Here is a 15,157-nt window from a genome sequence, read left to right as displayed (position 1 = left end):
CTCCCTAGTGGAAGTCTTATTAGTGCCTAGAAAGATTTCTCAAGTCCTTTTCCCAGTTGTCTCTTTGACTCTCTTGGGTGCCCATCAGCACAGTAACCTCTTCCCGACTTAGTCTACACTATTTATTCTCTTTCCAGCCCTGTCATATTCTCCCCATGGCTCATTCTCTCAGGCACCCCGGGTTAAAATCTATTTCCACCTTTGTCACCTTCTCTACTTACCTGCCAAGCTAGCTCCATTGGTCCTTTCCCCAGAGTCCTAGGCTTCTTCCTCCTTCAACTATGGGGCCTGCTCTTCATCACCCAGGCTCTTCCTACAACACCTCCGCTACTCCGTCCTATCATAACCTCCCCTAAGCACCTTCCACAGCGTGGCTACATTTAGAGTCCCAAAGCATCAGGTTGTTCTTGTTCCTCTTTCAAGTCAATGAAGATAGGCAGAAGTTTCAGCGAACAGAGGCCTACTGGAAAACTCTGGCGTTATGTACTAAAATCGAATCACCTATACCTCATCCATTTCACTTCTAGATACATAAACTATAAACTGCATTCCAATATGCTCCAGGGGAAGGGGTATTTACAGCAACACTGTTCAAAGCAGCCAAGTTTTGCTCAGCTTATTGTGGTAGTCGGGATAAACTGGGGAGAGTTCATATAAGGACAAACTCTACAACAATGGGAAAGTCAGCTTTTATTTTGTATCAAATCTTTTAAAAAGACAAAGCTAACAACTGCTGTCAGAAATCAAGAGTGGCTCACATTAGGAACAAGGAAGTCAGCAGTTGCTGGGAAGGACAAGGGGGATCTGAGGTCCTGGAAAATTTCTAGTACTTGGCGTGTTGGAAATTATGTGATTTTCCAATCATGAAGATAAAACTAATAATCACGGGTGCCCATCAGGGACTCGTGCCACTGAGCAGGTGATGTTCAGATGTCCAAACCTACAAACCTACTGGAGTAGTCATGATCTGATCCAGTCTACATTCCTATCTGTGTAGGCAATCGTTGCCTTCCTTATCAGTTCCCCTTTGCAGAGTTTTCTAGGTGTGAGAAACCCTACACCATGGGCTCGATCCGTATATAAGTAGAGGGAAAACGATTTCATTGAAAAATACTGTACTCAAAAATAGGAAGTCCGACACTAGTTTCTTTTCTGAAAATAACGTGATATTGTTGCACCAAATCCTCTACAGAATTCTGTTTTTTATTTTTTTGTATTTCAGGGAACTTCAACTGTGCTGACTGAAATCTTAAGTCTCTACTGCTGACGTAAGGTCATTACCAACTTAGCTTTGCCATGAGGCTTGCTGGTATTCCTGGAGAAATGTTGGATGTTGCCAGGGCTGGGAGCCCACTTGATTGTGGGGTGCCCTTAGGGCTTGTGGGCAATAACCAAAACCTGGGGATCAAAGCATTTTTGTCTACACCTGGGTGAGCTTGGATTTCTCAGCAAACCTGATAGTGATGCCAAATTAGGAGTCACAGCACTGAGGTAGCTCTGTCAGGGTTCTGGATCTGCACTCCCATGGCATGGAGGGTTATTCAGTCAACAAGGAATCTAGGCTTTTCTAGGATTGAGGCAGGGTAAATACAGCAGAAGGAACTGAGCTGGGGTTTTGAACTTCTGCCTGACTGGTGGAAGGACCTGGATCACAGGCATAGTTAATACAGGAATCAGCTGGGTCTGGAGAGAGACCAGTGTAATGGAAGCATGTGTGCGTTATTAAACAACACATCTGTAACAGTCACATGTAAAAAAAAAAAGGAGAGCTCATTAACACAGGTTCCTGGGCTCTGACCTGCGGCATTTGAGCTAACTCCAGGCTTTGCATTTCTCTCAAGCTTTCTGGTGAAATATTCTTTTAGGATTGCTGTTAGAAACAAAACTAATTCCCTCTCTCAGCAATCACTCGGGTTAGGCTACTTAACACTGTTAGCCTTGCTCAAATTTATTTTAACTATGGTAGGGTCTGGGTACACTAGATGAGGACACTAATTCCTATTGCGTAAGGTAGCAAATGGCAGTGGCATGACAATTTACTGCTGTCTCTGATATGTGCAATTAAATGAAAGGCAAAGCCCCGCTCACCTAACCTCCATTCTAGAGCTTGCCTGTGAGGCTTCTGGGTGGGAACGTGTAATTGGTGTGCAGTAGGCAGAACTTGGGGGTACTATTAAACCCTCTGTAATACACAGGCAGCCTCCCCATTTTAGAGGAAAGGGCTCGTCAGCCCCAATGTCAATGTTGAAAACTTCGCAGAGCTCTGACTGGCAATACACATGTTGGATTTGGAAAACTCACTTGGGTTTTTCAATGGGTTACACAGGTCATGGTTTATGCACAGTCATCTAGGTGATTAGTATCTCCATTAGGCTCATTAAAAGTAGGGGGACCATCATCCACACCAAACTCTAAAGAATCTAAAGAAACTAAAACTTAAGAAGACAACCAGCAGAGGCGGTGAGGTGACGTCACTCCTGGGCTTCCTTCGGCAGAAGCCAGAGGGTTTGATAGCACTCGTGGAGGAGAGTGTCCTTTTCCCTCTGAGTGCAGCCGAGTCTCCCATTGGGAAAGGGCCAACCCCCTTAACACAGACAGGCAGAGAATGAAATGGTCTCCTGGGCTTGGCTGTCATGCCTGCCACCGCATTTGAGGCCGAGTGACAAATTTGATTGTGGTGACCGTGGCAAACTGAAGCAGGAGGATGGCAAGCTATAGCCCAGCCTGGACAACTGCATGACCAAACCAGCACAACAGCAAGATAGGTCGATGAAAATGAAAAGCCAACACGCGAGCTCTTAGGGAGGCAGGGAGCAGGAACAGAATTCCTCTATGACTGATCAAGACAGGGCCAGTAGCAAGTCTGTTCTCTTTATAAAGGGATGAAAAGCCTAAATTTGTTCATTTTGCTGCCCCCCTAAACTTACAAGGGTTCTTCACTTTTTTGACGAACGAATTCTATTAACTGGAACCCTGTGAAAATAATTAAGATCATGAAATTGCAGATGTAGATCATACTTGAATACAATGAATATTTATGTACACATTTGTTTCAATTCTCCCTTTGTCAAAGATGAAGAAAACAAGTGGTCAGGCCCCATTACCTGGCTCATTAGGGCAGACACTCTCCTTCCTCTTTGTCTTTTGTTTGTACCTTACGCTAGGGAAAACTGTTTATTCAGGACTTCTCCTGTCTTTAAGTCACATTTGTAATTTGAAGATTATAATGAAAACATTACTTTTGGAATCATATTTGGGGATTTTTTTACATTTTTTTCTGTGTTTGATTTTGTGCTACAGTTTAGATGGGGACTTATCCCCTTTCTTTCTGTGGTAAGTCAGTCTGGCAATGTTTACAGATTAAGACATTGGCAGAGAATTTTAGTAAAGACAGCATGTCTAAGTTTATAAGCACTGTAAATGGCAGAAATAGGTCTCAAGTGCAGGAACATAGTCTATTTAATACTTTATGGAATGAAGTATTATCTAACTATAAAATTGAAAATGGCAGCAATTGTGATTGCTAAAAGAATATTCAAAATAAAAATCTGAGTTGCACGAGAGACAATATTATTAGAACATGGAAGTTACTATGACACATTTTGCCTGTTCACTTTGCTGACTGAACAGAAATTCTATCACTCAGTTAAGACAAGCTGAACGATATTGATGAGTCAGCTAGGAAGTAGAAGACAGGCCCCAAAGCTCACCTACTGAAAACTGCACTTGCCGTGTTTCATGGCTCTAAACATGTTGCTGCCAAGGCCTGGCATGAGTCACAGAGTGACTTACTGACCACACTGCTATTTCTATCCACAATACTAGACAGGTTACCCCACCCCAATTAGTTAAAACAACAAACATGTCTTATCTCTGTGGTTTTTGGTTATCTATGCTTTTGGTTCAGCACCTTTTACCAGGCTGCACTTGGGGTAGGAGCCAAGGCTGTAGTCTCATCTAAAGGAAGGCCTGTAAGGGGTTGCTCCCAACTGCACCCTTGCGGTGACGGGGAGAATCCTTGGACATCTATCTGAGCGTCTCCATTCCTGGTTTCCTGGGCTCAACTCACATGCGGACTGGTTTCCACTAGGCCAGGATGTGAGAGACCTAGAACAGGTGAGCAAGACAGGAGCCACCATCTTTCAAGCACCTGACCTCGTATCTCATTTCATAGTCACTGAAAGTTAGTCTGGGAGGTGCATCTTATCGGCAGGCAAGGAGGATTGATACAAGGCTGTGAATGTCAAGAGAAAGAATGTATCACATTCCGTGTTGGCTGCAGCCAGCATTTACCCATCTTTTTACTTGTTGAAGGTTTTTTCCTGTAGTTTGAATATGTAAGCTCTTCCCATAGCCCATAATACTCATAAAATAAAAAAAAATGATTCTTCACTCATGAGGCCTGTCGACCTGCTGTTCAAGAACAGCAGATGTGAGGCTGGATCCAGATGTCGAGGGTACAGGGCAAAAGGTCAAGTTCTAGTCTGCCCAAGCAGGACTTGAGGAAAAAGGTATTTATCAAGGAATAAGAAGGAGTAAGGCTGTTCCAATGAAAGGGGAGAACAGACGGTGGGAAGACCTGAGAAGGAAGAAGAGGCAGAGGTGATGTTTAACATCTGCATCTGTAATCCCACCAGAAAATCTGTAGATTACAGTAATTCTTTTTTTTTTAATTGATTTTTATTGAGCTCTACATTTTTTTTTCCTGCTCCCCTCCCAATCTCTCCCCTCCCCTTCAACCCTCTTCCAAGGTCCCATGCTCCCAATATACTCAAGAGATCTTGTCTTTTTCTACTTCCCATGTAGATTAGATCCATGTATGTCTCTCTTAGGGTCCTCATTGTTGTCTAGGTTGTCTGGGATTGTGATTTGTGGGCTGGTTTTCTTTGCTTTATGTTTATAGTGATTCTTAATAAAAGAATGGGTTACAGTGACTATTAAATACCCATTCAATATTAAGTTTATAATTGTTTCTATTTTACCAGATTAGTTTCCTAGGCTAACTTTGCATTTCCTTGTAAGTATACACAACCACATTGCTTCCCCTCCTCGTTTGGCTGCTTGCAGAGATGATGTCCGAAGCGGAGTGTACAGAACACAAAAGGCTAAGCAGATTTCACGATTTACATTAATCTGTTCAGTCGGTAATCCATCTGGACAATTAAATTCAAACTAAAGCATTTCCTGCTTCTGACACACAACAGAGTCCACTGGGGAGGACTGGGTTATTTCGACTCCTGCTCCCTGTAGGCATTGCCTCAACTGTTACTATGAACATTGTGGAATTAGCATGAAGTCCTTTAATGTAGGACAAGAATTCATGCTATTTCCGAAGGATGCTCAATATATAACCTTTCTTGCACAGAATAATCTGATTTATTAAATTCCAGGAAGAATTTTATAATAAGTCACAACACAGGGTAATGGGAAACCGAGTTAATGATCATACATTAACTTGATCATTTGGCTCTGGTGTTCAATTTTTTATTTTATGAAATTTGAACACATGTAAGAGTAAATAGACTACTTCCCATCACATTCTGACAGCCCTCAACACATACGAATTTGCCAACATCCACACTCCCAATTACTCCCTACCATTTAATTTTAACACTTATTCTAGACACTGTATCACTTTATCCATGAATAATTTTGTCTCTATCGGATAAGCAGCCATCCTTTCTAAATAAAAATCAGTACAGATTTATCCTGAAAAAAAGAAAAAGAACAACATCCCTTTATTGTTCAACTCTTAGATTTCTACTCTTATGTTTATTTTCTTTTTACAAAGACACATGGACAGAAGGTTGGTAGTTCTTCACTGGGGATACTTGCTGGGAGGCTCTTGGCAGTACTAGAGATATTTTCATTGTAGCTGAGGGTGCTCATCATCTACAGGGTAGAAGCCAAAAATCACATTAAGGATACAGGGCAGTGCCTACCTAGTAAGTCACTGCTTGTTCCAAAACGTCAGTAGGTGCCACTGTTGATATACAGAGTTAAGGAAGAGTGAAGGGCGGGGTGGTGGCAAATAGTAGCTATACAAACTTATAAAAAGAGAGGTACACGTCACTAAGATGTCTTTCTAATAGCCACACTAATGACTAAGACGGGCTTATAACTGAAAAAGCAATTAAAATATGTAGAAATGTTTAATTAGCTAGGTGGAACAGTTTTTCTTCTTTTTAAATAATTTACTTTGTGCAGGCGTACCCATGCCGTAGCACACACATGGAGGCTGGGGGACAAATCCCCAGAGTCCACTCACAGTCCACTACCTGGGTTTCAGAGCTTGAATCCCGGGCTGCCAAGCTGGGCTGCAGACGCCCTAACCTGCTGAGTCACCCCGCTGGACCCTTTTCATAAAGATCAGCAACCCAATCATGGATGTCGGTGTCAGGTGGAAAGAAAGGGGCTCAGACAGAAGCAACAACTCTTGCTCCTGCTCCAGCAGCAGACCCAAGGGAAGGAGTGGAAAAGAATGTTTGATGAAGGCAAACACAACCCGGACCTGCAGCCCAAGAACAGACTAGAACTATTTTGAATTGGCGAATGATAATATGTAGGAAATGGATTTCTACAAGAGACACGCTGAATGCTAAATCTTGTTGGCATATTTCAAGATGAAAAATGATATTAGTTACTCTAATTCAAACAGAGTTCTGCTCATTATCCCCTGCATAGAACCCCTGGCAGTAATTTACCTCGCAGGACAGTAGTTCATGCAGATCAAAGCAGCGTTAGTTAAGTGTGTCCAGAGGGCAGGCTTTAGCTCTGGGCCTTTCTTTTTACAGGAAAAGGGAGGGCAAAAGAAAAGTTTTTTGGTTTTTTTTTCCCTTGAAAGACAAAGCATATTTAACTAAACAAATACTTTACACAAGTCCACACTACGGGAAACTCACATGGATTCTTCCAACTAATTGGGGAAGAAGTTCTTCCGGGCCCCAAGTCTTCTCAAATCTGAGGGGATACAGAACAAAAGCATAGAATATAAAACAAAACAAATGTGCTCTCTCCATGTGGACAGCAATACATTTTGCCTTCCATTGCACTTGAACATGAGCCGGGCTCCAGGGAGGACAGGGCTGAGGCGTGTGGCAGTTGTGACAGAGCTGTGCCCTGCCGGCTTCAGCTTCAGACCAGTAAAGCCCAACTCTGAGATCTTAGGCAATTTGTGTAGCAAGCTCCTCCTCTTCTGCAGCCTTCTTCTCCATTGGTAAAATTCTTCTGCAGGGTCATGTAGGGATCCCACCCCTTCTCTGTGTTTTCACTCTGGAGCTCTACACAACTTTACACCTGAATGAACGCCAAGCCTCTGTGGATATATAAAGAGAACCTTGGGGAGGCATTCCACAGTCAATAGTGCAGAGGCAGGGGGAGAGAATTACCCGGCTCCTCAGCCCAGCAACTCCTCCACGCACCATGCTTCCCCCCGCCAGTCATCTCTGTCTCATCCCCCTGATATGCATCCTCGTGAAAAACTGTTTGGCTTTTAAAAATGATGCCACAGAAATCCTGTACTCACATGTGGTTAAACCTGTTCCTGCACACCCCAGCAGCAACAGCACGTTGAATCAAGCCAGAAATGGAGGCAGGCATTTCAGTGGCACTGGACTGGATCGCAACAGTAAGTGTGTTTTACTTGTATAGATTCTCTCTCTCTCTTTTTTAATCCCTTTGGGGAGCATCAGCTCCCATTCCTGTAGAATGGTTTTATTGTATACTACCGTGAAATGTTGCTAAACAATCTGGGAGCAATCTACTGCCTGTGTAGGCTGGCGTTTTCCCTGGCTAGTGAGTTTAGAGTTAACGTAATTAAAACGGCGGCTTGATAAGGCAAGCACAGATGTGCTTTGCCCAGTACCCACAGACAAACGTGTCTACGCGTCAAGCGGCTGCGTCTTTAAAACTCTGCAAAAGGAGAGTTCTTTAGAGTGTTGTTCTGCAGCGTTTAAGCGCATGTTGTCTTACACTTTGTTCCTTTCAGAACGTGTACAGATTTGGTGAGGTGACTGATTGGTAACTAAGTAGAACTAGGTGTAGGGACTCATGAAGGATGAAAGGGAGCTTTCAGGCAATGTGAAATTATTCCCACAAATGTCTCAACTATGTCTAGTTCGGAGAGGTGTGTGGATTTGGTGATGCTCGCTGTGAGGAGAGGTCTATACAACAACAGGTTGGAGAATCCTGGTTTTCTAAAATTCTTTCCTCAGCAGGTCAAACTGAAGGAATTGTGTCTGTGTCTGTGTCTGTGAAGGACTGCGTGTCCATTTGTAACAGGAGATCTCAAATAATAGTATGCTAATGTTTAGCACAGGGAGGGCTTCCTTACCCCTTTTCCGTTTCCTTAATGACATGCCAAGGGACTACTAGTTACAGGTATTCAAAACTTCTTTCCCTAACTTTTGCTTTATTCTCTTCCTTTAAAAGAGTTCACATTAGCAATCAACTTGAAGAAAGACAGGAGGAACAGTGTGCAGGAAACCTTACCCAAATATTTGCCCCTCCTCCTTAAACTTCATTTAAACTATGAAAAAGAGTTTTTCTGACCTTTGAAAAGTCAAAGCAAATATGACTGGTAATGCCTCTCTAAGAAAACCAAAGTGTGTTACTGACAGGAGATGGTTGACTTCAGGGTACAGGAAGTGTCTGATCAGTATTGAGTTACTGAGCGGTGTGGTGAGGATTCATTGCCAGTGAGAGAAACGTCACCACAAAAATGCCCAATCTTACACATTCAGGAACAAAAGCCAGGCAAGTCAAAATCACTGCTGTCTCTTTCCAGGTGCATTCCTAAGGCAGCTGCAGGAAGGTGCACTGGAGTCAGAAGCAGGCAAGGCCAGCACACTGTCCAGCCAACCCGTTAACCCTTTCATCTCAATCCCCAGCTGTTGCTCGCCCTGTGAGCGCAGATGGATACACTCACGGGTGTTTGTGCTTCCCTGAGGCTATGAGCCTTACCTCAGACATTCTGGGGTGCAGAAATGGAGCAAAACTCCCGGCTCCCTGGCACTTTGAGACTGTTTGCAGGAGTCACAAGAACAGCTTCAACAGCTTTTAATAGTTGTGGTTGGGACAGTTCATCAACCTCTGTTTTTAAGCCTTTTTCCTGGTTAATAAGCCTTGATTTCTTTTCAAGTTTGTCATAAGCAGTTCTCATTTGGATAACAAAGGAATGAGCAGGAAAACTTCAAATATTTTTAGGATTAATTTTTGTTTTAATTACTCAGGCACATGACCAGAAACAGCCAATTAGAGAACATACTTATCAAATCCAAATAACTAAAACAAAAAGCTGTCCATGCCTGATATTCAGGAAATGAACGCTGTGGTTCCTGTGCAGTTGTAAATCAGACATGTTAGGTATTTTTCTGCCATAAAATTCATGGAAATGTAGCCAAGTTGTTATGGCAACCATACGTTCCTAATTTAGGGGCTTTTATATTCTTTAAATATTGAGTTGTGGTGGCATTTTGCATTTCAAACATTTTACTGTTTGTATTTTTAAAACATAGCTTGGGAATTTATGTTTAGAACATAGTTATTAAGTTTGATATGCAAAATGTCAATGGTTGTAGCCATATGCATGTATGACTGTGCAGCTGAATTCTATAATTGAAATAAAATATTACAGCATACATATGCACTGTACACAGCATTTAAATACTTTCCACATTTTCTCAAGAGATTTTTTTGAAAAACTTAATTAAAAGCACTTGCAGACATTAGCCAGTATGACCCATGAGTACGAGAACATTAAAGTGCACTCTTTGAAGAGAGAATATTTACAGGAGTGAAAGGAACCCTTGTTGGGAATGAGACTAAGAGAATGTGACTTTTAATACTTTAATAAACAATCAGTTAATGAAACCCATGGAAAGGAACGAGACCCTTTCTCCCTCCCTCCCCCCAACTCCAAAAGCAGTCAGACTGTATGTAGCCTGGTCATTTTGATAAAAGTGTCTTCCAACCCTCCCACAGACTTGCTCTGTGAAAACAAAGTACATAGTCACTTAGGGCAGTCCTGCAATTTGAATATATATATAGCCACTGGAAACTACTTAAAACAAGCACAGAACCCCAAACACCTTCAGTTGCTTTCTGTCTCTGATGCAGTTCTGTCCTCTTTCCTGTAGGTCGAGTTCAAGTGGGCTGCCGGGAGCTGCGGTCCACCAAATACATTTCCGACGGCCAGTGCACCAGCATCAGCCCCCTGAAGGAGCTAGTGTGCGCGGGCGAGTGCCTGCCCCTGCCGGTGCTTCCCAACTGGATCGGAGGAGGCTACGGAACAAAGTACTGGAGCCGACGGAGCTCCCAGGAGTGGCGGTGTGTCAACGACAAGACGCGCACCCAGAGAATCCAGCTGCAGTGCCAGGATGGCAGCACACGCACCTACAAGATCACGGTGGTCACGGCTTGCAAGTGCAAGCGGTACACCCGCCAGCACAACGAGTCCAGCCACAACTTCGAGAGCGTGTCGCCCGCCAAACCCGCCCAGCAGCACCACAGAGAGCGGAAGAGAGCCAGCAAATCCAGCAAGCACAGTCTGAGCTAGAACCGGACTGACGAGAAAGCATCTGCTACCCAGATTTCAGGGCTTGGAAGACGCGAGCCTGCCATTGCTCTCTTCTCACTTGAAAGCGAAGTAGACGCTTTCTGCTTTGATCAGGCCCAGCAGGCTGTCCTTCTCTGGGACCTTCTCTGGGACTAGTTTTTCCTTTGCAAGTTTCTCAAGATGTAATGAGTACAGTTGGCAGCGAAAGCCAGGCATCCTGTCGGCTGGCTCCGGTCTTAAAAAGCACCTGATGCTGTTTAAAAACCATCAGCTGGCAGTTTTAAACGCGCCATCCCCTAGCCCACCCTACCCTTCCCAAACCAACCCTCTTCGAACCACGAAAGTTCGTTGAAAAATGTATCTTCACAAAACACTTCCAGAAAGGGCTTCTCCCGTAATTTTCGTGGGAACAGTTTGGCAGCCAGGGGTTAGTGTCCTTTGAAAGCGAGGCAAACCCTGTGACATTTCACTTCAGAAATAAGCCCCGTAGCTTTGTATAGTCTCAGTGTGAAGTTATACCCTGCATGCCGACCTCTCTTGGAATGGAATGCCAGCAATGCATGGCGGCAGCAGCAATGCAGGCAGCAGCAGCAATGCATGGCAGCAGCTAATAAGGAAAGCTGATTATTTATTTTTCAATGTTGTTATTTAATGAGCTTTCTCATGTGATTTTTTTCAAAATGTTAATTTTTTAATGTTTTGAAGCCTTTTCATGTACCTAAATGTATCCCAATATGATTTGTGGTTGGTCTAGGAATATGAAAATACATGTTGTAGATATGTAAAGTATTTTAGTCTCCTTATATTTGTTTCATCATAAACGTTGTCAGTAGCATGGCCCTCTGCGAAGCAGAAATTTGCAACGCTTTGTTATTTAGTCCACACAACCAGAGGCGGCCTGACCTTTAACGCCATTGGTTTCTCTTAGCAATTATAAACATGGCTAAATGTTACTGTCCTTGCCTCTAACATGTATGAGAAGGTACATGCTTGCAAACATTGTAAAATAAAGTTGTAAGTTTACTGGGCTCTCCTTGTTGCTACTGAGGATCAAAATCAGGGCCTAGTAAGTCCTGAGCTTTCCCGCCCCCAAACCCAGACCACTGCTCCCCTCCCCACATTCAAGCTGTGATAGAGCTCTTTGCACTAAAAGAGGGGAGGGGGAGGGGTAAACTGCAGGGAGCACCTCAGATGGATAATCTCTTGGTGGAGAGGGCCTTGAAAGGTTTCCATCAGAGGTGGATCGGAAGTTCTGGGCTGGAACTACATTTAAAAGTTCTCTGGATCGCCGGGCGGTGGTGGCGCACGCCTTTAATCCCAGCACTCGGGAGGCAGAGGCAGGCGTATCTCTGTGAGTTCGAGACCAGCCTGGCCTACAAGAGCTAGTTCCAGGACAGGCTCCAAAACCACAGAAAAACCAAGAAAAAAAGTTCTCCGGATCATCTCCATGAGCTAGCTGCTAAGTGTGAGAGGAAGAAGAGAAATGGGTGAGGTTTGAACACTTTTATTTTGTTTTTTTTTTTTTTGAGACAGGGTTTCTCTCTAGCTTTGGAGCCTGTCCTGGAACTCGCTCTTGTAGACCAGGCTGGTCTCGAACTCACAGAGATTTGCCTGCCTCTGCCTCCCTGGTGCTGGGATTAAAGGCGTGCACCACCACCACCTGGCTCACTCTTACATGGCCCTGAATCACAAAAAGAAAAGAATTTCCAAGCTAATTTTATAGTTTCCTCAGCTTGGCATACAACTAGACTAATTAACACAATGACAGTCTTGGGCGGATCACCTGGCTAGCTGACAGATGCTAATTCAAGCAGATGATTGGTCCCTGCTCTACAAGAGAAAACCCAGAGAGGCCATGTTCCCCTCCTCCATCCTCCTGGGTATGCATGAGTATAGAGAATGCTGTCAGAGTCGGAACAGAGGCAAGAGCTCCATACTGTTAGCATCCAGGTCCTTGAGGACCCAACAGGGCTTAAAGCCCTGTGTCATGCTTGCCTGCTGGCGGATACTATCCTGTCCTGTTCTTTCAAAAGCGAAACTCTGCCTAGTTCTCTCTCTTCTTCTTCTTCTTCCCCTCTCTGCATCTCTCTTCTCTCTCTCTCTCTCCTCTCTCTCTCTCTCTCTCTCTCTCTAATAAAACTTTTCACCTAAGTTCTGCCTGCATGACGTATTTGCCTCTCGCCCGCCATGAGGCCTCTGGCTCTCATCTGCCAAAGTCTCTTGCACCCATAATTATTACACATACTACATAATCATATTAACTGTTGGATTAGTGATAAAGAAATACCAGTTTACTATTGACTTATCTTCCAGATCTTAAACTGTTTTACAGTTTATCATATCAATGCCTGGGACATTCACAATTATTTTACTATACCAAAATGTGTCCTTTTATACCCCTGTAATCACTGGGACTTATCCTGATAATGGCTTTTCAGACCCAAGAAGACTCTACCTTTCACTAATCAAACACCAGGGGAGGTCTCAGTGGAGATAAAGCAAGAGCCAATTCGGATGAATGAGGACACAGGGTGTGCAATCAAGTAAGCTCCCGAACAAGACCTGCAATTGTCTCCACTGGACCAAGAACTGGATCTATTTTTCATGTTCACATTCGATTTGCCAGTCCATATCCAGCCATGCTACTGTGAGCCATGTACTCGCTGTGTGATTTTACTACTAGTGGAGAGAGAAAGGCCAGCAACCATTGGAAAGGTCTAGGGTGCAATCTCTTTCCGCGAACGAAAACTGAAAAGTCAACATTAAGGGTCAGTTTTAGATATCACCTCTAGAAAAACATATCTGAACTGGTTTTAGGTCTTTTTAAAAGAGTTAACTCAGGTTAATTAGCTGTACATAATTTTATTATCACTTTAGTAACTATCATTTCAAAATGATTTGTAGTACTTTTAGCACAGGCTTGTCTTCTAGTTTGCTCTTAAAATATCTACCCCCCAAAGATATTTACTTACCAAATTTATTTTGGTTACTATGGATAAAGGGACTTTTTAAGTAGTCTGATTGATGTATAGATGGATACATTGACACTTAGAGACATATTGGATAGTTACAATACATGTATATCAGTGAGAGTAGTTACTAGTACCTGTGCGAATGCATAGCACACATGTGCTGCACTTAACACTGCTGCTGGGTCTCTGACCTGCTGGAGTTCTTATCTTGGTTTCCCCCAGGACGGACTATGTTGGGGTCATGGGAGCCCAGTAACCTTTTCCCCTCCAAGGAGTTTTTGCTGATGGTGTTAATCACATAAATTGAAAGCAACTCTAAACAAAACTGTGCCTCAAGAAAAAGAGATTTGTTCTTTTTCATCTGTGTGTCCACGTATGTGTGGGCATGTGAGCATGGCCACGTGTCTTTCCTTTTTAGTTTTAGTTGTTGGGTATATGCATGTACACTCATGTGTGCAGCACACACGGAAGTCAGAGGATAACCTCAGGCATCACTTCTCACCGTCTGACCATCTCGGGCCTCCTGTTGGCCACTGTGTCCATTAATCTGACTGGCCTGCAAGCTTCTCCTGTCTTCACCTCCCATGGGGGCACTGAGGTTACAGACACAAGCTACTGCTCAGGACTTCTGGAGATCCAAACTCAGCTCCTAACAGTTGCTCAACAAAGGCTTTATCCATGGAGCCCTGCTATCAGCACAGACTCTTCTGTGAGTCACTTTGTCATGTGTTTTACAACAGCAACGAAGCAAGTACTTAATACAAGGGAGCTATCGTGCATAGCCATATGCCTGTATGAAATATCATAACCAGCCTCATCACTTTCCACAAATAATATACATAATTTTAAAATGCCTGCCAAGTTTTTGGTGGAATTCTGATAGGTACCCACGAGTTCAGTGAGAAGATGACTCCCAAAGAGAGCATCCTCCGTTTTGAATAGAACTCCTTCCCTCCAGAGCAGAGAGGGCTGTTGGGGATTTACACCTTTAATCGCAGTGCTTGGGAGGCAGAGGCAGATAAATCTCTGTGAGTTTGAGGCTAGCCTGGTCTACAGAGCAAGTCCCAGGACAGTTAAGGCAACACAGAGAAATTCTGTCTCAAAAAACAGAAACAAAGAGACATACAAAAAAAAAAAAAAAACAAAAAAAAAAAAACCAAACAAACCAGAAACAAAACAAAAAAGAAAGGAAAGAAAAGAGAGGATGGCTGTTAGCATGTTTTCCCTGGGACTGACCTTGACTTCGAGTTGTCCGGCTCCATTTCTGAGCTAAGCACACAACAGGCAAGTACTAGTCTTTGCTACATCCATGAAAGAAGCCAGTTACAAGAGACAACCTAGCAGGCACTCTGCTTGCCGGTGTCTGTAAATCATTCCCACAGTGCATTTGGTACATTAGCCTGGATATTTTACAAATTGCCTTGAAAAGCTCTATCATAGGTGTTACAGCAGAAATCCTCATGGGGAGACGGTTCAGTTCCCAGGTTCAAATATTTAGTAACATGAATTAATGCCAAGCTGACAGCAGAAGCATTTCCAGAGCAAATAAGACCAAGCGGTGGTATACCACCAGGCCGAGCCGACTTGCTGAATTATTTTCTGTCAACAAACGAGTCAAACCGTTGGAGGA

General features: G+C 43.5%; 1 protein-coding gene across 1 annotated transcript; it reads left to right on the top strand.

The window, feature by feature from the left end:
* The first annotated feature begins 7,336 nt into the window (after window positions 1-7,336).
* On the top strand, window positions 7,337-11,576 carry Sostdc1 (sclerostin domain containing 1). Its single transcript, XM_075947636.1, has 2 exons — window positions 7,337-7,627; window positions 10,137-11,576. The coding sequence occupies exons 1-2, from the start codon at window positions 7,423-7,425 to the stop codon at window positions 10,553-10,555; spliced, it is 624 nt and encodes a 207-aa protein (XP_075803751.1). The 5' UTR covers window positions 7,337-7,422; the 3' UTR covers window positions 10,556-11,576.
* Window positions 11,577-15,157: the final 3,581 nt, after the last annotated feature.

This window comes from Microtus pennsylvanicus, chromosome 14 (assembly GCF_037038515.1).
Source record: "Microtus pennsylvanicus isolate mMicPen1 chromosome 14, mMicPen1.hap1, whole genome shotgun sequence".
In the NCBI taxonomy this organism is placed as follows: Eukaryota; Metazoa; Chordata; class Mammalia; order Rodentia; family Cricetidae; genus Microtus; species Microtus pennsylvanicus.
This window is presented reverse-complemented; position numbering and strand designations above follow the sequence as displayed.